The 23,753-nt window shown below is 39.5% G+C and overlaps 2 protein-coding genes and 1 long non-coding RNA gene across 3 annotated transcripts in view; 2 read left to right on the plus strand and 1 right to left on the minus strand.

The window, feature by feature from the left end:
* LOC118416154 (contactin-associated protein-like 4) overlaps positions 1 to 81 on the plus strand; it is a 7,609-nt gene extending 7,528 nt beyond the window's left edge. The window contains exon 10 of the mRNA XM_035821232.1: positions 71 to 81. Coding sequence (XP_035677125.1) covers positions 71 to 81 — 11 coding nt within the window. The remainder of the gene's footprint in view (positions 1 to 70) is intronic.
* Positions 82 to 274: 193 nt separating this feature from the next.
* On the plus strand, positions 275 to 1,634 carry LOC118416786. Its single transcript, XR_004831262.1, has 3 exons — positions 275 to 294; positions 948 to 1,005; positions 1,477 to 1,634. It is a non-coding gene; the product is annotated as an uncharacterized LOC118416786 (long non-coding RNA).
* A 2,588-nt stretch (positions 1,635 to 4,222) lies between these two features.
* LOC118416788 (lysine-specific demethylase 7B-like) lies at positions 4,223 to 23,753 on the minus strand. The gene is given in 23 exon segments (XM_035822035.1): positions 4,223 to 4,359; positions 5,026 to 5,233; positions 5,792 to 5,901; positions 6,090 to 6,191; positions 6,486 to 6,589; positions 7,217 to 7,354; positions 7,923 to 8,099; positions 8,575 to 8,680; positions 9,143 to 9,282; positions 9,697 to 9,845; positions 10,519 to 10,683; positions 11,230 to 11,340; positions 12,270 to 12,388; positions 12,786 to 12,892; positions 13,049 to 13,136; positions 13,695 to 13,857; positions 14,351 to 14,549; positions 16,943 to 17,084; positions 17,721 to 17,881; positions 18,332 to 18,390; positions 20,703 to 20,761; positions 21,470 to 21,555; positions 23,500 to 23,753. Coding segments are annotated over 23 exon segments (2,889 nt in total). The 5' UTR covers positions 23,607 to 23,753; the 3' UTR covers positions 4,223 to 4,270.

A 23,753-nucleotide genomic window follows, 5' to 3' on the forward strand; every position in this document is an offset into this window, starting at 1 on the left:
CCTACCCATCAGAAAAGAACGTAAGCTGCGTTTGGTGTCGTGTCGTGCTATGTACTGGACTTGTCTTTAGATACGACCTAGTATTAATGCTCTCTACTTAGCTGTTTTGCTTGTTTTGTGGCTTGTGTTTTTTGCTTCAACCTTACTAACGCAGAAATATATTTACTTTGTTGGCGTATCTGTACTGTGGATCTATTCATGCACGCCGCCTTGCTTCCACCCTCTGCACTGCACCTTCCTTGCCGCCTGCACATTTCGGACTATATGCTTCTCTCTGAATAGAAGCTAAGACAGGTAGGCAACTAGACATGACCGAGGACGAAATATGCAGATGATTTTTACGAATCGACATGCACCAATCACAGTGTGTGAGACAAAATGCCAAATTATGCAAATCTCAAGCAATCACAATGTACCTACATACTATAGTCATACTCTGCAGTCAGAGGTTGAGTCGCGTAGATATAGTAGTAGTTCGGAAAATTATACCAGCGCTCCTCTTACGTAAGAGGAGCACCAGTGTAATTCTTCCGACTACTACCATATCTACGCGACTCAACCTCTGCTTGGAGAGTACTACACAGCTATACAGCGCTACATCTAGCAAGCCCAATGTTTGGAATTCTGACCAATCATCGCCAACTTTCTAATAATTCAAACATCACAATTTTTAGCTGAAATGAGAAATCTAGTGTGGTCACAACTCTTTTGAATCAACATGTATTTGCTTCCGCTGATTCAATACAGCTCTTCCAAGCAAAATGTACATATCCTTCTCTCAGATGATTACATGTCTACATGTACATGTAAATGAAACCTACAGTTGATTCCATTGGCCATTCTAAAGCAAACACACACAATGACAACAGATCAAGCCAAATGAACTTATCTAGTATGTCAATGCTTTAGTATTGGGAATTGACATGACATTGTCCCTTCTATTCTAGAAAGGGAATTCAAAGAAGCAATCCAACTTCGTCGCAGACGGGCAGGCTGTAGACCCGGGTAAGTTTCCATAGGGTTTAACTAAGGTCAGAGCTGCTAATCATTTCGCTGGTTTTGATGTTTATGCCACATATAATTTCAAGAGATACAATGCAAACGGTTTAAGACCAAGCAGAAGAAACAACGCAGCTTACCCAGTGGTGTTAACCTGCAAATCACTAAATCCTGAGTCTAAAACCATTGTGTGGCCCGTATCTTCCTGGAACCGACATACCTGTCCTTGGTGCTGAAATAACATTCTTCCTTTGTTGGTTGCACATCGCACGTTGTAAACAATAGTACACGTTCTTTCCATTTGTCACTTCCAACGAGACAACCATTGCCAGAACTTACACATGTATGTATGTACGGGATACAATTGCTGACCAAGGTGCTGAAATGCCTGCCATGCACTCCTTTCGTACAGTTCTAAACCACACAGTCAGACGTAGATTTCTGAGCAAGTTTTCGTTTATTTGTCTCCTTCCACAGCCACCGGTAGATCGTACGTGTACAACAGTAAGACCGGGCAGCGGAAGTGGGCAGACACGGCTACAGCAGTGGTGGCCGCCAACAGACTGAGGAACACGAGGAGAACGAGCCCGAGAGAGGCACCCCAGGACCCCAACCCTGCTACCAAAAATGCCTCACCAAATAGTGTTTAAAGAGGCTACATGTGTATAAGGAAACTCTGAATGCAGAACATTCTCCTATAGTTCGGTGACATACGCGGTGCGATCATCTCAAGAGCGCTAACGCAGGGCATTGTTTTGACAGCCATAAATGTGTACTGGAGAATGATGTAGAAATATTTTTGTAAATAAATGTGTGACATCTAGTTGCATAACAAAAAAGTGGTCCTGCAGGCTTTGACTAGAGGGGATTTCATTGTAAAAGACAAATGTATCCTTTCATAAATACCAGAACTAGTGATTTTGGCGACGCCTCTGGAGCGGAGCTTTAAATACCGTTCTCTTCACAAATTACTGCTCTTTTTACATGTACAGCAAGTGTGGGTAGTTCATTCTGTACAATTTACATGTGTGATGTGGCTAATCTAATGTATCAATATATGTGTATATAACTCTAGAAGTTATCTAACTATTGTAGAAGCACATTATAGGAGAAACATTTTGTAGTGTAGTTAAAGTACGTTTTACTTTAATAAAGATTCTGAAATATGAAAGAAATACACGACTCAAAGATGATTTTCAATCAATATATTATTTTGGTAGGTTGGGATATAACAACAAACACTGAGGTAATGTAAGAAAACATCCTTCCACAGAACAAGCATCTTATAAAGTACAAAAAAAAGTTGTTGATATACAGAAAAAAACTCAGACGTGTACTAATAAATAGGAACTCTTCCTTTCCTTCTTCGGAAATAGTGCAGGAAATACAAACAGTTAAAGTGGTCAATTATAGACAATGCAGTGCTTTCTTTTCCATCATTCTCAACACATGCTATTTCTAATTTATGTACAGAATACAGTGCAAGATGGGAAGAAACAGTACATAACACAGTGCTACCAAATTAAGACTACTCTATTTTTTTGTATCTTTTTTTTACTCTGCTGTACAGATATCTAAAGCCACACAACTTTTCTACTGGAATTTTACACCAACTTTTTTCTTAACAATCCATGAACTTTATTGCTATACTTATCAACTCGTCATTGACGTAACTGGCCATGACACTTGCATGCACAAAGCAGTGGTGTGGGAAACTATCTGTACATTTCATCTCCACAAAAATGTGTACATTACCTACATTGTACTCACTTACCTATAGTTAAGAAGGACCACATAAAAAACGTGGAGTTAACATGTTAGGAGTTAGTCAAGACTTCTAGTTCTAACTTTGGAAGAATAAAGGAAGAACAAATTTTAGAAATCAATTTTTGATGCCATCCTCCATTATGGCATGTCAATAAACTGGTTGGTAGATTAAATCTTTGATATAGCACCATAAGATGGTTTCACTTCTGGGTTTCAGAATCTGTCAATACAAGAAAGATGTGCAAAAAAATGATTCAGTCTTTCTTATAGCTGGCATCCAAAGCTGCGAGCAAACATACATATACACGTAGGCACTAAAACATTCCACAACAAAGTCTATGTAAGGAAGAAAATGGTTTGTTCTTGACGTTAGTACAAAACTCACTTCACACAAAAGCCACATGCAGGCTTATAACTATATCTTCCTACCAACTCGGTTTGCTGTAGTTCACACGGATCTTGCTAGGCGGCGCTAACGATGTATAACAATGGCTTAACACTGTTCCGGTTGGGTCAAAAATACATGCTTTGTAGTTCTTGTTTTTTTTTTTTGTTACTTTGATAGCATGTTTGTAACAACCTTTGCATTTTCTGGGGGAAATCTTTTACACAACAGTACATGTCTCACTGGTAGTTAATCCTACACTGGGATATATACAAAAGTCATCAAAACCTATATTTGGAAGTTAACTTAGGAACCTTGGATGTTAAACACAATTCTAAGCCACTAATATATTCTTCAACATGTGTATCTTAGTGGCCTTCACATCCTTCACATTAGTGAACAAAGACAACTTAATACTTAGTATCAACACAAACAACACATTTATGTACAATTGCAAACACTTTCCGAGGAACTTTTATCCTATTTTCACCTATTGTAACCTCAATCCTAATGGAGAAGTCTTCGTATTGCAACTTACTTTTATCAGTCATGTTTTTTTTTACCTACTTTTTATGAGCTAGTTATTTATAAGCCCTTGACTGAAAGAAGTCTTAACTGGCCACACATACATGTAGTTCAACCAAAATGTAGTATTTTTTCAGCAGGCTTTTGCTGTAGATTTTATACACTGTTAGTGGATAGCCGGGTACGGATGGTTCAATTTACACTGAGAGAAATTCCTTTCTGAAATCATTGGTTTTTTTTACAATCGCAGTAAGGCCTTTTTTTTTTAGAACATGTAATTTTTACATGACTATTGAGATTCTTTTTCTTTGCCTTTATACATGCAAGCGAAAATGATTTTGTCATGTTTGTATACGTTTACGGGTTTTTCTTTTTTGTAGATCATACTATTATACAGCCATGCAACAAAAACTGGGAAGTGTCACAATTTCCATATCTATCACTGTATACATCAGACTCTAGAGTTAACAGTTTTGAAAAGCGAGGCTCCTAAACTTCAGTCTTTGACAATTACGTCCATAATAATAATGTGTAGTATGAAAATGAGACAAACGTATTTGGCCTTGTGTTCCTCTGTGTACTATTAGTGCCCTGTTAGATAATAAGTCGGCCTCCCTTGTTGAGCTTGAGGATCTTGCTCAGTCTCTGTTTGGCTGTGGCCATGCCTTTCTTCGGTCTCTTCACTGTGTGGAAAGAACAACAACATGATCAGGAAAATTTCATATTACAGCATGTTTCCAACAGAAACAACTGATAGAAAACATACAACAAAACATCAAATGGATACCAAGATTCTTTGTACACAAACCAAGTACTTCATTCAAGACCAATGATTCGTTGGGTGTCTGTTATATACCGCTTTTGCTGATGTGGCTTTTAATCAGCTACATGTATCAGACAATTAGAAAATTGTCTGATTGGCTTCTAGTCAGCTATCAGCCAATCAAAAATTGAATTTATATCTAGAGAAAACATTTAAGCAATCCTGATTGGCTGACAGCTGAATAAAGACTATGACCATAAAAATGGAAACCTCAGACCAGTTTGAAGAGCCTTACGAAGGTATAGTGTATTAGGCTTTGGGCGAGATTCTGCTTGAGGTGGTATCTCATTGCACTTGGGGGACCGGTACGGTGCTGCAATTTCTTACAATTTAAATATTGCGTACAATGTAAAAATTTGGCTTAGAAGACAACAAAATACACAAAACATAAGAAATTTGTTCTTTAACTTTTCGTTGAGTAATCTGTTCAAACCCTGCAGTGCCGCAACAGTGCCCCAAGTGCAGTGAGATACCAACTTTAGATAGACAAATGATATAGGACTGTTTTATTGATCAACACACTTACATTTTGGACTTTCCATGGCCATCTTCCCGGCCGCTCCCAAGACGGAGGCGGGCGCGCTCTCGGACAGCACGTCCCCCTCCAGCTTACTCTTCATGAGGGGGTGGTTGATGGCGCTGTGGGACTTACTGAGCAGGGAGGAGGGGTGGGGGGGCTGGTCATCCACACTCTCACTCAGTTTCCTCTTGGTGTACTTCCTCTTGGCTGGCTTCTGTGTTAGGGAAAATAGTAAGAATGATTAAGAGAATTGATATCCTTTCACTCTAAGATATATTATGTAACAGCTGGACAATGTAGCTTGAGCAAATTTGGTGGCCTTGTATTTGCCAAGCACATGCTGCAAAGAAATCATTTTTGGTTGTAATGGCATGATAAAAGTAAGTGTACGTTCAACCATGTGGTACTGTCAACCTAAAGATTAATATATAATAACCAGCTGAAATGCATTTTCACAAAGTACAGTAAATGCCAACTAATTGCATTATGGCCTATCACATACGTTGGGGAGTCTTAAATCTTGTTTTTTTGTTCAAAAGGTTACTTGTTTGTCTGGTCGTTTCAGACTGCTTACCATAATTGTTCATTACAAACTTATGACAAGACTAGACAAAGGAATGTTGCACAACAGTTGCCAAACTCTAACCCTAATCATTACTGATGCTGAGTTGTCTGGATTTGCAAGGTGCGAGGTTATCCTGATACCAGGTACTAGAAGAAGACCCTATTACAGTTTGCCTGGAGAATTTTACACAATGCCCCTATTACTCACCTTCTCACCCAACTTAGCCGCAGCGTCAGCTAAAGCACTCTCCACCTCAGGTTTACGAACACCCTCTCTTGGTGCGCGCTCTGGTCTGGGTACCGATGGCATGACTTTGGCTAAGATAAATTCACACAGAGAACAATGTTTAAAATAAGTTCACTGTACATGTACATAGCATATTCTCAAGTCACCAAAACCACTTTGATACAAAGATTCTGAAATAGCAAAACTGTATGAAAGTTTGAAACAATATCTGTATGAAATGTTACTAAACTTAAGCTGCAAATCAATTAAGTGCAAACACCTTTAGGATTCCATGGGGCATCTTGTGGGTCCCTTTTGGGCTTCTTGGAGCGAGGTTTGAAGACGGGAGCCTCGTCCTCAGAACCTTGTAGGGCTGGGTACACTGATGGAACAGAGATAAACACATGAACAATAGAAATATCCTGAAAAGCAACTCACTGAATCAGATGTATTCCATTTAGTCCTCTCATCATATTCTATCGAGGTTAAGTAAAAAACAGCCTTAGCTATAGATAAAAATGTAGTAATACATAAGTTAGAGTAACAGCCAAATTTACATCTACTGGCCATATTCAAGTTGTGATCTCCACGGACATAATCAAACCTGCATTACAAAAACAGATACAAGAATATTGTGAAGCCAAGATGTTTGTAAAGCTCTTTCCTGGAGACTTACCATACTGGTCATCTTTATAACAGGGATCCACAGATGCATCATCATCCTCCTCATCAAAACTGTACACTTTCTTTGCTCTTTCTTCTTTGGACTCTGCAGATCTACTGTAAAATGAACATGTTCATGTCAACATCAAATAGTCTTCAAATCACCCAACATGAAAAATGTACCTAACATAAACTCTAATAATTCTGCCAGGTGCCATAATACCATGACATCAAAAACACATTTGCCATACTTTGTTCCTTGTACAATTTGCCAAAAAGCAGTTACTCAAGCAACTCGATATGATATCCACCATCTTTCGTCAGTCACACATAAGAAACTGCTTTTTGGCATATCTTATTACCTGGATGTCTAACCTACATCGCATTCCTTGTACAATTGTTGTACTATAATAAACTACTTTAAGTTATTTTGTTTTAGAGGCCTTCTCAAGATTGTATTGAATACCAATTAATCTGAAGTGTATATACTTCAGGATTACTGATGCTGCATTGGTACATGAATCTTTAATTCACTTTAAATTCATGTATTTTTCTCATGTGGTACTATTATGGCATCCAGAGGAATTATGAAATTTGATATCATCTCAGGCAAAAAGACCAGGTTCTTGACTTTAAGTCAATTTTCAATGCCATTAGAAGGTACCTAAGAATTGTATATAGATATATTTGTATTTAGATATATCTGTTAGGATATCTATGATCATAATGCTTTGTTTTACTTACCTTGGCTGGTCTTTCCTAGACTTCTTGCTCAGGAGGCTGGATTTACGTACAGGGGCGGGAGGGGAGACATTGACTGGAAGAGCCATTGACAACATGGCCTGCACTGCATCCTGCATAGCCGGGGAGGCAGGCGTATTTCTGGAAAAGCACCAAAAAAACCACATTTGAATGTCTTGCAACTGCAATCTGTAAAACTCAATATGCTCAGAGATGTTAGCACATGAAATTGTCAGATTACCATCAATCATACACATATTGAAAATGTCACTCATACTGATTTTGCAACTGTAAAAGTATTCAATTTGGTTAATATTATTGTGCAGTGCTCAAAATTCTTTGGGAGGAAATAGTTGCACACAAACATTGGCAAATTTTAATTACAAAACTTGGATATACACTACCTCTCTACAGAACTTGAATCTGTAACTTACATGTAAATTAAAAATTCTGTACAAGCAATGCAACAAAGACAGAGACGGTGGGCGCCATAGACTTCCTGCAACTTATGATCCACTGCTTACTGAGTCATGTATGTTATCTGCATAATGTGACATCGTGGCAGCAGTGGATTGTTCATTCCTTGACAAAGACTGGTGCTGTTCAGTCAAAAATTTGGGTGAGTCCAAGTTTTGTGTTGGATATTACAGTTAAGTTTAAACTAGTTGAAGAAGCTGCAGTGATGTAAAATAACCGAGGCATTCCTTACTTGAGTTCCTCCTGAATATCAGGAAAGTCGACCTGTAGCTGCCCAGGTGTGATGTCTGGCACCTCGCTGTACTGACTGGCCTGCAGCAGGTCCTCGATGGTCCCCACCGTTCTGTGGGGGGCGGGGGGAGGCTGCTGCTGACGGGCGGACAGCTGGATCTGGCCACCCTGACTCAATCTGGAAAACAAGCAGTAGTTTGTCGATGAACATTAGACATCCAGGTAATAAGATACACCAAAAAGCAGTTACTCAAGCACCTGGATATGATTTTGGAAACCACCAGACATTTCAGATAGTGACCATGAATGCAAAAGAGCTGTAGACAATATTAGATGTCCAATAATAGGAAACAAGGTAAAGCAAAGTTAAGACGAACCAGTTTCTTCAAGATCTCTTCAGTGTCACTGACAAAAGATGGTGGATAATATCTGAAATGTCTGACCATTTTCAAGATCATATCCATCTGCTTGAGTAACTAGAAAAACATAATAACCTTACGGAATTCATACGATCCTTACTAATTTTTTGCCACCACACTGGGGCATGCTATTTTGTAGATTACCCTTTCTTCAGCTAACCTAGTGGTATAAAATACACCGATATGTCACCCAATAAGTTAGCACTTAGCAGTTAGTGTTTTATCTCTGTTTACCTTTGGTGGAGAGGGGAAGCCATGCTACTGTCTGACGACATGAAACCTCTGTCTGGAGACGACAAGTTTCCGGGGGCCGCATCTCTGACGTTAGTCCTGCCGTTAACTGGAAAAGAGGGGAAAGTGATGTTACTTATACAATCAATACGAACATGTGTGCACTCCCTAACACAGCAACACCTTGCAACTGCAGAAAGATTTAGACACCTCATAGGAGAAAGATTCACATGAAAGTTTGAGTCTGAGTTTGTCAAATACACACAATAAGCAGTATTGACCTTCCGCTTGTCCATAGTGCATGTGCTCTACAATGTTAACACAGAAGTGACACCTAGCAACTTTGACATGAACTGCATGTGCATAAACAACAACATCATAAGAGAAAGACTCACATGAGAGTTTGAGTCTGAGTTTGCTAAATACAAACAAGAAGTTTTGATCTTGTGCTTGTCCATGGTGTAACTGTTCCACCATGGTGTGCACTGCACAATACAGAAGTGACACCTAGCAACAATGACATGAACTACATGCGCATACATTTAGACACCTCATCAAGTTAAGGGCTCACATGAGAGTTTGAGTCTGAGTTTGCCTGAGCTGGCTGGCTCATCACTGATGACCAGAGTTTCCTCGTCGCTCGAGTCGTCCTTCATGACCAGGGGCTGGAACTCTCCAACTCGACTTTGCTGGCGGTGACCTGATTCACCGCTACAGAAAAACAACAACAATACTTCATGTTATGTCTTTGTACTAACAATCAGTCAATCATACATTGTAAAATATAGAAGACTTGGCATGTTTTCTTGGCTAAATGCTGTCACACAGTAGAAGCATTCTGCATTGAATTTGGGTAAATCCAGATCTAGTAGAATATTACAATCATTGAAATTTTCATTCAAAACACTGAATTATGCTGGTATTTACACATTCTGGAACTGTTACAATTTTTCAAACACTAAAATCAAAAAAGGTTGACTGGGTAAACTATATATTTATGAATTCTAACCCAGCTCAAATAACAACCACTTAGAATATCTTTAACAATATGATAAATCACATAAATGTAGATACTATATTTTGAATGTGTGAATGATATCATGCTAAATCTATGTGAGGACTTACCTAACAATTTTCCCGTTAGACAGCACCAGTTTGAGTCCCTTCCCGTCAGTAGTGATGTTAGTGTTTGCAGTGGTGGCTGGAGTGGATGTGGCAGGGGGGATGAAGGCACCAGCCTTGGGGATACGCACCTTCAGGGAGGGCATGGCTTCCTGGAGGGACAACAGGACATACAGCAAATGATTTAACAATTAAATAATTTTCTGGTACACAGTTAAAGTTTGATGGAACCAAGTCAAGGGGTGTACTTGGGGAAGCCGACAGTTTAAATACTGACCCATGCAATGAAATACATGTTGTATCATACCGATATTCCTTTTCCCATCACATCCCCCCTTCAATGGAATGACCTACCAGCCTCAGAACATATAGAATACATAATGGGATATTCTGTATTGCCTGAGGTACAGCGGCCCAACCAAGGGTAGGATCATCCGAAGGTCTGAGTGTGATCAGATCCACAGGAGGGTTGGAACCGACGTCAACGGTGATATGGAATATTCCGTGTTGTACATGTATTTTATTTATATCATGCAAATCTGAGGAAATTCAACTGATGCCATGCCAGTTTGGTTTGAGAACAATTGTTCCAATTTCTGACAGAAGTGCATGCAAGCAAGTTTGAATCAAACTATGGAGCCCAGGTATGATATAATTGGGGTTGTACATCAAGAAGTTTGGCAAAAGGCCTTAAAGATTGCTGTCAGACCTGTCAGATTGCTCTTCACATCTCAAACTTGTCAAAGCACAGTACAGGTCTCTCACATAGATAATAAATACAAATATTTGACTTCGTCACAGCAGTTGGTACTGTTAGCCCCTTACCTTAGTATGGGAGATTTCCTGTAGTTTGTTCTGTGTGAACTGTTCCAGCAGGTCCAGGTTTGCCTCTTGTGTGGGGTTAACTTTCACCTTCTTACTCTTCCCTTTGGAAGGTTTCTCCTTGGACTTCTTCTTCTTTTCTGACTTTGGTGGCTTCACATTTAGTGTCTGGTCAAGGAAGATTTAAAATATATGTTGACACTTCTTGGCTGCCACAATAGTAATACTTGAACACTTTACATATCAAAAGTTATTATAGCTAATACATCTTTTGAATACACATTTAAGCCCTGACCACACATCTAGAAATAGATCACAGACTGCAAATGCGTTTAACTTTAATCTAGAAATTTTTGCCATGGTCTCCACCATCAAAACTGTAAAGATAAAGCACTGCAAATATCTGTTTTAACAGTAACTATGGAGATAACTGTCCATCCAGAGGGACATGGTGATAATGATGTGCATATTCATGCTATACTGGATACCAATCATTTGTCATAATCAGACATAAAAAAAATCATATCTAAGAAAATCTACTACAGGTCAAGTTCAAGAAAATTTGTAATTACACTACAATGCTAAACTTTCTTCCAACACAAAGGTGTACACCGATAAAAATTTTCCAATTGGTCATTAGTATTGATCCTGAAGAAGGTGACAGTGTCCATGTACCGTGATTACTACCAACACAGATGAGCTGCCATGACTTACATTGTAGGCGGTGCCTCCCACCTCTGCTGTTTTCAACTCCCTGGCCAGGTCCTTGATGAGTTTGGTGTGATGGACCACCTCGGGGACCTCTGCCTTGTGGCTTTTGACAAACTGGTGAAACAAGAAGGACTTATAACTATAAGTCTGTTCATGGATCAAACTAAGCAAGTGCAGCAAGATGCATTGTCGGTCAAAGTTGATAGTCCTTTAGACATAAACAAAACAAAACTTGTCTTTTCTTCAGTGGACTCTTCAAAACGAAATATGTATGTGTTATCCACACTAAGTGTTACATGTACATGCTGGATCTGAATAGTTTGGTAAGATGTTAGGTTTTTAGTTACACACATTGTATGTGCATGGGAAAGGGGAGGTGACACATGGGGGTTTTGAAGGATGTACTATCACACACAAGCACCACCAAACCACAGTTGTGTGTACAAGTGCAGTACAAACACCCCACATACACAGCCACAGACTGTAGAATTAGTACTGGGAAGGACTTACAATGCCCTGTAGCTTTGACAGGCCCTGGTGGCATCAGGGGCAGAAAACATAATTGCTTATGTCAATGGAAGGCTAAAGAATGGCTAAGATGTTAGTTAAACCTGTACTGAACTATCTAGTGGTTAAGTGCTAATACTGAAATTATATAGTGAAAACTTTAGGACATGTAGTGCAATTTTTACTTGGATGAATATGGGTAATGTTATTGGTTGTTCAGTACAATATATTGGTTAGTTGGGATGTCTTCAAGAAAATATGTAAAGCTAGAACTAGTGTGGAAAGATGCTACATATCTATTCAATAGAAAAGACTGAGAGAACAAATAAATAAACAAATAAACTTTTGACAAATAAATAAACTCGAAATGACAGCTGCCATACAAGTGTCTAAATGCCTTCAGAATCTGATAGCAGAAACTTTGTGACATGTATAGCATGCTGTTGTCTTTTCTATCGAGTTATACTTTACCGTTAGATTATTACTACTTCTGTACATTTCTTAATATTGTTACAGGTCAAGAAATTAACTAAGACCTTTTCCCTTTACACTGTGCTCACCTCTTTGCGAGAAGTCCAGCTCCTGAGTGCGGTGAGGAGTGAGTGTATTCCATCCAGCAGGTACCGAGGGGGCACTCGCAAGTCCTCATTATACTCTGTAAACAGATACACATAAACAAGTTGAAGAAGTTTTATAATAACAAACTATATACAATGTCATGCATTTCAAAACAATGTCATGTATTTCAAAACATTATTAAGAATCAAAAGCTTTCAACAGCACAACACATAATATCATGCACATCTACTTTGACTTATGGTACGTTCAAAGAATTGTTGGTATTGTAGGCTTCAAGGCTAGCTAACATCATCTATTTCATGTACTGTACATGTATTCAAGAAACTTGGCTCACAGTTTTAAGTTAAGTACAATGTATGCACAGCTCTTTGCTTTAATGAACAATGTATGCAATGCCACACAAATGCAATGTGCCACAAAACACGTGATTCCATTACCTATAGCAAAAGCACAAGGAAGCCATCCCCACTCACCCTTGAGGTTCTCCATGATGTTTTTGGCTGCGTACCAGTTTGTGGCTTCAAAGTACGGGAACAGGAACTTCTCAGGGGTCTTTAGTCTCTTCTCCATGTCATAAACTCTGAAACATTGATGACAATATTTCACATTTCTACAATGCAAACATTAATGTCATGAGTATTAACAACTTTTTTAGCACATTAACTGGAAGCTAGCCCACTCTGTAATAATATGTACTGTAAAAGAATATATACACAACAAAGAATACAGGACTTACTGCAACTGTTTTCCTATGTTGTAGCTGTGTAGGAAGTTTCCACCAAATATCAGAGAGTCTACGGGGGTTAGTACTGCATGGATCCAACCTGGAGGGGGGAAAGAACAAATTAATTATTTGTATATATGAGTGAGACAACAAACAAGAGCATCAATGGCAATAGGAGGCAAAGTCTTATTGGAAGAAATATTTCGATTTTATCTTTCATTTTGAAGTACAACGAATCAGCCAGACCTCAGTTTTATCCTGAGCAGCCAACTCCAGTCAACAACCATATTTCCTTGGTCCCTTGAGTGGTTGTTGAATACAATTTTGACTGCATTGGTAATAGGTTGGTAGCAAAGTGACCGATTGGTGGAATGGTGTGGAAGGGGGTGTTTTGACCCTATCAATTGTACTGGTCCTCATTTCACGTGAGGTCGCAAATTATAGCGTGGTGACTAGTGCTACATACCTTAAACCCGGAACCATTTACACATAATATGCAATGATGGATTCACGTCCAGACTTTCAAATCCAGACCTGAACCTGAACTGCTGGACCTGAACCTGAATATGAGTTTATGTACGTTTAAGTACACTAGTCTTGCTAAAACTGTGGACAACCTTATTCTGTTTGTATATGACCACACTGGAAGCCTGCTGACCTGTAGGAATGAAGAGTGTCTGTCCTTGCTTGACCACACACTTGTAGCACGAGTCCACCTGGTCACCAAAGAACATCTCACTCTGGTTGGACGAGGAAGCCCAGCGTTCGTACAGTCCAAGGTTGGTCGGCGTCGGACGAATGAGGTAAAATATCTTCTCTCCCTATATGGTATTAGACGATAGAATCAACGATAATTACAACAGGCCACTAGTATGCTTTTTTTTGTCACTTAAGAATACCTTGTGAAATATTCTAGCTGTTTCTGTTTGCAATCTAAGCATCTTTAAAAGAAAATTTTACTAAGGCCTAGGGAAAAAATGTTGTGTTTCCTGTTTCAGTCCTAAAAAAATAGAGATGGTAGGTAGGGAGTATCTTTTTTTTCTTGTAATTTTTTTAGGCTGGCCAAAACTCTAGTGTGACATATTACAATACAGTTGAACAAAGTTAACTGAAATTCTAACAGTTACTGGAAGATGTGTGACTCCACTGCCCACCCCCCAAAAAAGTCTAGGGTTTCCACATTTTTCTAGGGTACTTAGGAAACAGGAAAGACAACATTTCTATCCCTTGGCTTAATTAAGAATAATACTTAAGTTAACAACTTTAGAATTTTTTCAAAGGTTGCCCTCCTTTAAACTGTGTAACACAACTCACCCTTAACACATGGTACCATACGGAGGTCCCTCCAAAGTCCACATGGAAGTCTGTGTAGGAGTCCTTGACCCCCATGAGGCAGTACTTGCTGACATAAGGCCTGCTGTAGGGACAGTCTTCAGGGAGCTGTTCCGGGAACCAGTTATCCACCCAGCTCATCTGTCGTACTACGTGTGGGGGTCTGACCAGATCAGTCAACCTGGGGAAAAATACACGATTATTTGTTAATCAGGGAACCAGTTATCCACCCAGCTCATCTGTTGTACTACGTGTGGAGGCCTTACCAGCTCAGTCAACCTGCAGGTAAAATAGACAATTGTTTGTTAATCAGGGAACCAGTTATCCACCCAGCTCATCTGTCGTACTACATGTGGGGGCCTGACCAGCTCAGTCAACCTGGGGAAAAATACAAGATTATTTATTAATCAGGGAACCAGTTATCCACCCAGCTCATCTGTTGTAAAACATGTGGGGGCCTTACCAGCTCAGTCAACCTGGGGAAAAATACATGATCGTTCGTTAATCAGGGAACCAGTTATCCACCCAGCTCATCTGTCGTACTACATGTGGCGTGTGGGGGCCTTACCAGCTCAGTCAACCTGGGGAAAAATACATGATTGTTTGTTAATCAGGGAACCAGTTATCCACCCAGCTCATCTGTCGTACTACGTGTGGCGTGTGGGGGCCTTACCAGCTCAGTCAACCTGGGAAAAAATACAAGATCGGTTGTTAGAGTGCCAGTCATAAAAAAAGTAAAAGTTGCCATGTTCGCTTCTGCTATCCGTCTGGAGACCAGAACATTCAAACCGTATGCTGCTAACGGCAGTTAATGAGTGAAATTAAGGAATGACAGCGCTCGTTTGATGACAACAGGCCATCCCGCAAGTGGATGGATGGGCCTGTCTGGGGTTGGAATGCCTGTTTGAACAATCGCTTGAACCCATTCCTTAATTCACTCATGTGCAGGGACCAATCAGCGCCTGCGTCCAAAATTTGAAGGGTTCCTGACATTAACGTGGTCCAGGATCCCAGACGGAACAGCAGAGAAGCGACAAATACAGTGTATAATGAATGTCAGAGCTAGAAGCCACTGTATATAGTATATAATGAACTCTCGAGCGAACTACTTTCCAGATGGTACCCAGGTGTTGTGACTCGAGATGGGGGTCCTTGACGCAGGTAAGACAGACTTCAGATTCAGAACTGCAGAGCTTTATTGTGTCTCCTTCGAATCCAACTCATGGAATGAGGTCATATTTCAGGACTGGTCTACTACAGCCTCAGGGCTGGTCTACTACTAAAATAGGGGGGGGGGGGGTTCAGTACTTTTATAGGTGGGTTTACAACATTCCTCCCCTTACCAAGAAGATTGACAAAGAAATGTTAATCTGAGCCTAGCGCTATGTAATGTGAACCCACAAAGTTGCTACCTCAGTTACTACTATATAGGTACTAATCTACAAGGCAATGATGGCTATACAGGTTAAACAGGCCAGCTCACTCCTCCCAAGCCCTGCTGAGGCCGTCTGCGTTTCCATTTTGGATGCCCTTTTTGTGTTCGTACTCGATGTCGTGCTCCTGCAGCAAGAAGCTCCACCGCATGAGTCGCCTGTTTTTATCCCGCACCTGGCCAAGCCACGTCAAGGGTTTGTGGTCTGACTGGACGATGAAGGGGACACCATAGATGTAGTACCGAAACTGTTCGGTGGCGAAAAGGATGGCGAAGCATTCTTTCTCGATGGTCGACCATTTTTTTTTGTCGGTCGGTCAGCTTCTTGCTTCGATAGGCAATGGGATGGTCACGCCCTGCAGCATCTGTTTGGCTGAGGACAGCCCCAATGCCGTTATCGCAAGCGTCTACCTGGATAATGAACGGCTTGTTGTGGTCAGCTACCTTCAGGACTGGCTCGTTGCAGAGAGTTTCCTTCAACTTGTCGAAGGCAGCTGAACATTGCGGGGACCAGATGATGTTGTTTGGTCTGTTTTTCTTCAGCAGATCTGTCAGGGGGGCCGCCATACCGGACATGTTAGGGATGAAGTCCTTGTAGTAGTTTACTAATCCTATGAATGCCCTAACTCCTCTTTTGGTCTTGGGGGTTGGAGTGTTTTGGATGGCTGCCACCTTGCTGGACATGGGGCATACTGTCCAATGTAGGGTATAATACTGCTGGAGGTTTGTCCTTGGAGTATAGTGACAGAGTGTTCCAATCGATCTCGCCCTCCCACTGCGGCCTAGCACATGGTGGAAGTCTTCAGCTCTGCTGTAAGTTTTGGAGCGTTGGATACAGTTCTGTTCCTCTATACCGTGCTGACCGTCATCACAATTCCTCTCGCCATTTGTTATGAGCCGGTGGTAAGGCTATTTAAGAATTGCAAGTAACTAGCCGCACAATAGACAGTTTGAGGAGCACATGGTTTATTGTGTCCTTTCTCCAGGATTCTAGCACCAGAATGAGGTCACAGGAGGTCACAGGACTAATCTACTTCTAAAATAGGGGGGTTTGGGTAGGAGAGATCACATAGTTCACAGTGGGTTCATAACACCAGGCTAACAACTTGATTGACTAATGAAGAAAGTTTTGTAGTACTCACCTTGTTTTGGAGAACTCCAGACTGATGACGTTGAGAACCTTGCTCCTGTTGGGAGAGTTGTAGTACTCTGTCCACTCCCTCATCAACATGCGGTGGTCCTCCTGTCGACAAACATCAATCACGTCGATCTCACGCATGGAACCTAGAGAGACAAAGAGCACAATTAGCATGTTTCTTTGGATAGCAACAACTATAGTGACATCCACAAACAGTTCTATAGTCCTACACTATATTACCTAAAGGGGATATCTTACTGAAGTGGCGGTACATTGGAATCAAAGACCAATTTGAAAGAGTGTTGAACAAATGTTGTTGATAAAAAAATAATCATTTTCTGTTCGTAACTTTTGTAGTCTTTTTGGTCATACTTACAAATGTATGTTTTGCATCATATTTCCCATTATACTGTCAATGGTAACACAAATTCAGTTTAGAACACAGAGATGCCACTGCATCTCAGTCAAGTGAAATACCCCCTTGCTTTAAATGGCGTGGCAGAATTATCAATACATAGCAAAAGGATATTGGTTGGAAGGTATGAAATAAGAGAGATTCAGAAGAAAAACAACACTGATGTTAAAAAATATAAGTTCTCCTCAAATCCAAGTTTGATGTTAAAAAATATAAGTTCTCCTCAAATCCAAATTTGGATTTGGACCATAGTCTTGCAATCCAGCAATGACTTTGCTTCCCACAATCTAAATACATGTAAAATGTACTACATAATTAATACTACAACACAATGAAAAAAAGAAAATATTTTTTTCCGAATACTCACCCACAAATTCCTCCACATTGCTGATGGAGAATGTAGCCGGGGGCACCACCAATCCCAGCCCATCCTTACGGGGCACCAGTAGGGGTACAGAGAACCCATTTCTCTCCAGGTAGTCTATAGTCAAGTCATGGCCGGCTAACCTCAATATAACCTCATCAGCACTATGGGATAGGAAACAAAGAATGACATGTTATCTGTTTGATACAAAATGGTAAGACAATCACATTTAGTAAGCATTCAGCAACATCCTTTACTGTAAATGTTTCAAAATTTTGAACTACTGTAAATACATTGAAGTTCACACTCACAGGGATTTAAGTTCAGGGTAGACAGAAAATGGAGTGTTTGAAGTGGTTTTGAAGTCAGTGCTACAATCACATACATGTACTGTACAATAAAGGAAACATTGGCATCTTACGGATTTACAGTACACAGTACTTAACAATTACAGATTATACCAACACCATGGTTGCTTGCATAACTATACTGTATTCAATCACTAGTAGAATGCTCCACATAGCAACAAGACATGCACAGTGCATCATTAATTGTTTTGGACCACATGTGCTATCTTAAAAAACAAGAGAAATTTTTTTTAACCATAACCTCACCTTGGGAAGGTGCGGTTCCTAAGCTCCTTGATGAACACTACTGTCCCCGTTTGCACTGCCTGAAAAACAGTCAGGATTTTTTCCAACTCTCAATAATAAAAACCCTTCCCCTGCCAACTTCTGGTGTAATTACAGATTTATGGATTTTGGCACTGGTTTTGTGGATTTTGTGTAGTTCACAGCATGAAAAGGGTTAAAAGTATGCAGTCTATTACAAGCAAAAGCAGCCACTGAAAACAGTCAAACCTGTACAAGTGACCACCTCTACATGAGGACCACTGGGCCAATGTGACCACTTTTTGGTGGTCCATTAGATATTTTTCCAATTGACTCGAGCAAAAAAAATCCTGTCTACTGTAACCACCTGTCCACATAGACAAGATTTATTGATTCTCTGAGTGGTCTTCTTGGGCAGTTTTGACTGTATACCATTCTAGAATGAATACTTAGAACACCAAGCAGACTTCTAACAAAACTATAACATAGGCAAACATATAATAAAGACAAATTACAGCACTACAATGGCATCAACAGGGGTGAACATTTCTATACAGTGCAAAACAGTGGTTAAATCAAGGTAACACTAGTTCACCATTATCCGTGGGGTAACCTATATCCATTGTTTTTAAAAATGGGATACAGTATTCACTGATATCAAGTCGACAGACAACTTGGGTTAAAATTCAAATTGCAATATTTACAATTTACTGCAGTCTGAAACTGTCAACTCAATATCCTAAGAATACTGTTTTAAAAACATTACAGATATAGGTTACCCTGCAGATAAAGGTGAACTAGTGTGATAAGCAGACAGCATGCAATGAAACAAGTGTAGCAAAACAGCACATGTAGGCAATATTGCACAGGTTACAATAGCAACTGGGATGAGCTTTGCAAAATGGAATGCATGTAAATGTAACTAGCACAGCAAAGAATATGATACAGTGACTACTAATACTAAGACTAAGAGCATAGTTGGCATCAAAAGTTATGACTTACATGTAGTGCTTTATGTAGACAATGCATAGCAACAATGTATAGGTTAGGGATAGACTGGGAACAATAGTAGGGGCAATTATGTGAACATGAGGGGAAAATACGCACAATATGAAAAGAAGCTGTTCTAAAAGAAAAAGGTTTCCAGCTGTATGCCCATGCTATCTTTCTAGTCTATCTCTGACAGAAACTAGTACATAAGAGCAGATGCCTTGATACTACACAGTGCATGAATTCTACAAATGTAACACACAATGAGGGGAAAACAACACCAAAGAAATGGTCATGCAGTTTACATGTTATGACAATCCAAATGACATCACGACAGGATGATTACATTTGCTTGCAGTAACAGTGTAATAATAAAGACAAGATTGATATGAGATGGCAAAGATTTCTAAGCTAACACAGTAAAGAAAAAGTGCAAAATGTTGTTAAATGGGCTGTTACATAGCTTGTAACATGACTTTATAAGAGTTTTTTCTTGCTTTAGCATGACATTACACAATATACACATGCAAAACATCTGACTGGACATCAGCCAAACAGATCCTTTACTATAAAAAGTTGTAAACTTGTACACGTTAGACCTGCCAGCTCAGTTTTTAACCAATAAAAAAACTAGTCTGCATATTTATTCCAATATCAGTACAATTATTCCATGAATACATGTACATGTATGAGGCCCTCTCACCCTGGACATTTTAGGGCATTACAAATTTACATTTCTCATCTCTAATACTGGACCTGCATTTTGTACATGTTTCTGAACCATACTGATACAGGGCTGTCTCCAGCTTTAAATTGCTGTCTACCAATCATTGTTTTGGAAATCAGGAGCTCATACTGTCATTTTCAGCTTAGGCCATGAAGTTCAGATTTCAGATCTTGAAGTTCAGATTTTTGGGACAGGGTGAATTTTTGTATCAGTCCCAACAGGCCAATTTTTGTCCTTGAAACAGCCTTGTACTGAACATTTTCCAAAGTGTATCTAAAACTACATGTCTAAGTTTAAGTACAGATCTGTCACTTTGCCTTGGAGTTCAGATTTCAGATCTTGAAGATCAGATTTTTGGAACAGGATGAATTTTTCAATCTGTCCCAACAGGCAAATTTCTGTCCTTGAGACAGCCTTGTACAAAACATTTTTCGAAAGCATTTCTATAAGTACAATACATGTCTAAGTTTGGGTTAACTATACAGATCTGTCAGACTTGTACTAGCTGTAACAAACCATACTCACCCTCGAACCACTGTCTATTTCTGAGTAGTCCGGCCGTAGCCATGCCCCTCTCCTTCTCTTCACTGCACGGAGAGGGGAGAAATTATGGGTTAGCCGGGATTAGCGAAACCGCAAGCACGGCAAGTGACCTACCTTGGAACCAGTGTCAATTTCTGAATAGTCGTGTCGGTGCCAGTTTCTCCTTCTCTTCACTGTGAACAGACGAGACACCAGGGGAAATTTACATGGACGCTGGTCGACAACAACAATACATTATACGTCCCATTGGTTTTACATCCATCCATTGCTGTAAACTATTGTAACAGTGATTGTCCCAATAGCGTCATAATGGTGGTAAAACAAAATCACAAAGTGTATTTCATACACATAAATGTCTACAATTATGTGGACAAAGAATTGTACAAGTCACTTCTTCATACTATCATAGTGTGTTCTGCTGAAATTGATACTTACATTTTGACAATGATGTATGAGAATTGATTGCACTGCTAACATTAAGCTCCAGTTTTGCATGTAATTACCCTAAGCGTTATGGATGCCATATGGCACCAAATTTGTTATACTGTATCGTACCTGACATCAAATTCGTACAAGTTTGTACGGTAAAATCAAAGGTAAATCATAATATTACTAAAAGTAAAACTCCCTCACTCAGTTTATTACATTTCATCATTCATTCAATGTTGCTGTCGAACATACAAATTACATACATTTTATGATTAAGTACTTAAATATTGACAATTTGACATCTACATTCCATGTATGTAAATTTCTTGTAGTCTATGTACTAGTTATTCACAAAACAATGATTACAGAAAATAACAAAGCTACATGAAATCAAAAGAAATCATGACCAAAAAAAAAAAAAACAGGAGACAATAAACAATGGTGTAACTTACAGACAAGAGGCCCGTGGAAGTTGGCACAGTTGGGACAGTGGTACTTGTCTATATCTGCTGCCTGGTGCTCTTCAACTCCCACACAGCTGGGGAGAAAGTTCAAGTTTTACTTTCAGTCAAAATACATACAGGTTCAGGTACATAGGGAAAAGTGCAAGGAATTATCGAAAGTAAGTTGTGTGCATTAGTACAATAATCACATGTTGTACCATAATGAAACACTGGCTTTAACTTTGTGGTGATGCTGAAATCGTAAAAAATGTGAACATACATTAAAACCAATGCAACTGTGGAAGAATATCAAGCATTTCAAAAAGTATCATTTACTTCTTAGTTATGTGGGTGAAGCCACACATTTAGTATTCTCTACAGATATTCCACCCGACCAATCAAAACTCAGAAAAAATGGAACCTGTAGCATGCAGTCCACGTTTCCAGCTTTTTGATTGGCTAACATTCTGACTGTCTGGTGGATACGTCAGGGGTAAACCTATCAACGCACAGGTCACAAAATGGCACTCGGCAGCGCAGTATCACAAAAAGTAGTTGAAAATGCAGCAAGTTCAGAGCATCTAATCGGCTAAATAACAACATAAAAATGCCCCACAAAAAAATATTCTAGTATTCTGTCCAAGTTTTAGTGAAATACCTTCGATTATAAGCGAGAAAAATAGCCAGCGGAAGCTCGCGGGTTTTTTCAAGCAACGCAATACATTTGTATACCTGTTAAAACGTGCGCTCGTAACATGTTGTAGCACTGGCTCAATGGGATTATTCACGCGTGGTAAACCAACGCTCCGGGATCGAATCCGTAGACGGACAATGTTTTTTTTAATTTTTTTTCTCTTTTTGCTGCATTTTCGCGAAAATGTTGCCTTTCTTGTTGCTTCTTTTCCTGCGATTTTTGCTTTCTTTTCCCTTCGCCCACATCCTGCATTTTTTTCAAAAATGTTGCCTTTCTAGTTCAAACAATGTTTCCTTTCATGTATTCTAGATGTATTAATTTGAACTATGACGTGAAATTCTGTCGAATAAGAGATCGAAAAACCCTGATCTGCAAATTAAATCTAAAGAGTTGAGATTGAAGAAAAAATATAAATATTGGCTTGGCAAGCTAGAATATAGACATGGGGTTGTTAATCAAATATTACAGAAAATAGAAATAAAACAGCTCTTAATCTTATGGTCTTGTCTTGTCGTAGAGACAATCCTAATGCTATAACATCATTTACATATCAGTGAGTCAGTGACACTTTTACACAATCATTTTGACTTCAGTTAGTGTCTTTGACATACTCAACCAGTTTTTCCAGTTAAATCTCAGTTTTCTTTAAAAAAAAAAAGGGAAAATTCACGTGTACTATCTAGCAAGTACATAAACATAAAAGATTTAATTGCCGAACCATGAACAAAATGAAAGCCTGGCTATTGAAAGGGGGTGCCATCCACAGTTAGGAGGAGTATAAAACACTGAAAGATGCCAGTGGCCTACGTGACCAAATACGTACACAAAGCTACACATTGTGTTTTGCCTTCCGTCGTGAAAATACCAGTGGTTGTACAATTTAGTTCTGACATGTGTAGGTTACACATAACATTATTGGCACCACAGTAGCGGTATGAAATATTTGGTATCAATTTTTACAATTTACGAAACGAAAAGACCGAAAAAATCGCTGTTGAAGAACGTTATTCTCGCCGTCTTTTCATACTCGTAGCGTTACATGTTTTTCGCACAATCAACTGTTAACCGTTATCTACGCACGGTGTTCTTTTCGATTTGCCTGGGTTCTTCACAACCAAAGTATAATCTAGGATCTAAACATGTAGAATAGCCGTATAGTACAGATCGTACTAGTTATCAAATGTTGCGAACACTTTATCATCTGTCTGAACTTCGAAGAAGACATGAAGAAGAAAGGATGATGACCCTCCCCACGGAAAGCGATCACATTTCACATTGAATTTTCACTATTCAAACTCCACCGATTAATCTGAAATTTTCACAGAAGATGCCTGGTACGACTGACCTTCCGTGGAACCAGTTTTCGCACACGTCGCACTCGATCATGAAGCGTGTGACATCGTAAGGCTGTCGGCAGATGCAGTACAGCGGCTCGTCCGGATCCGACGCCATCTTTACAACTTCACGGCAGACAAACGCGAACAAGACAACAACATCCGACAATCTTTAACCCGTTTGAATAAAACTTGTCTTCAACCAAAATACACAATATCACAGCCGATATTTATTTTTAGTATGATTTTGTTCATGAAATGTAAA

Source organism: Branchiostoma floridae, chromosome 5, assembly GCF_000003815.2.
Source record: "Branchiostoma floridae strain S238N-H82 chromosome 5, Bfl_VNyyK, whole genome shotgun sequence".
Classification (NCBI taxonomy): domain Eukaryota; kingdom Metazoa; phylum Chordata; class Leptocardii; order Amphioxiformes; family Branchiostomatidae; genus Branchiostoma; species Branchiostoma floridae.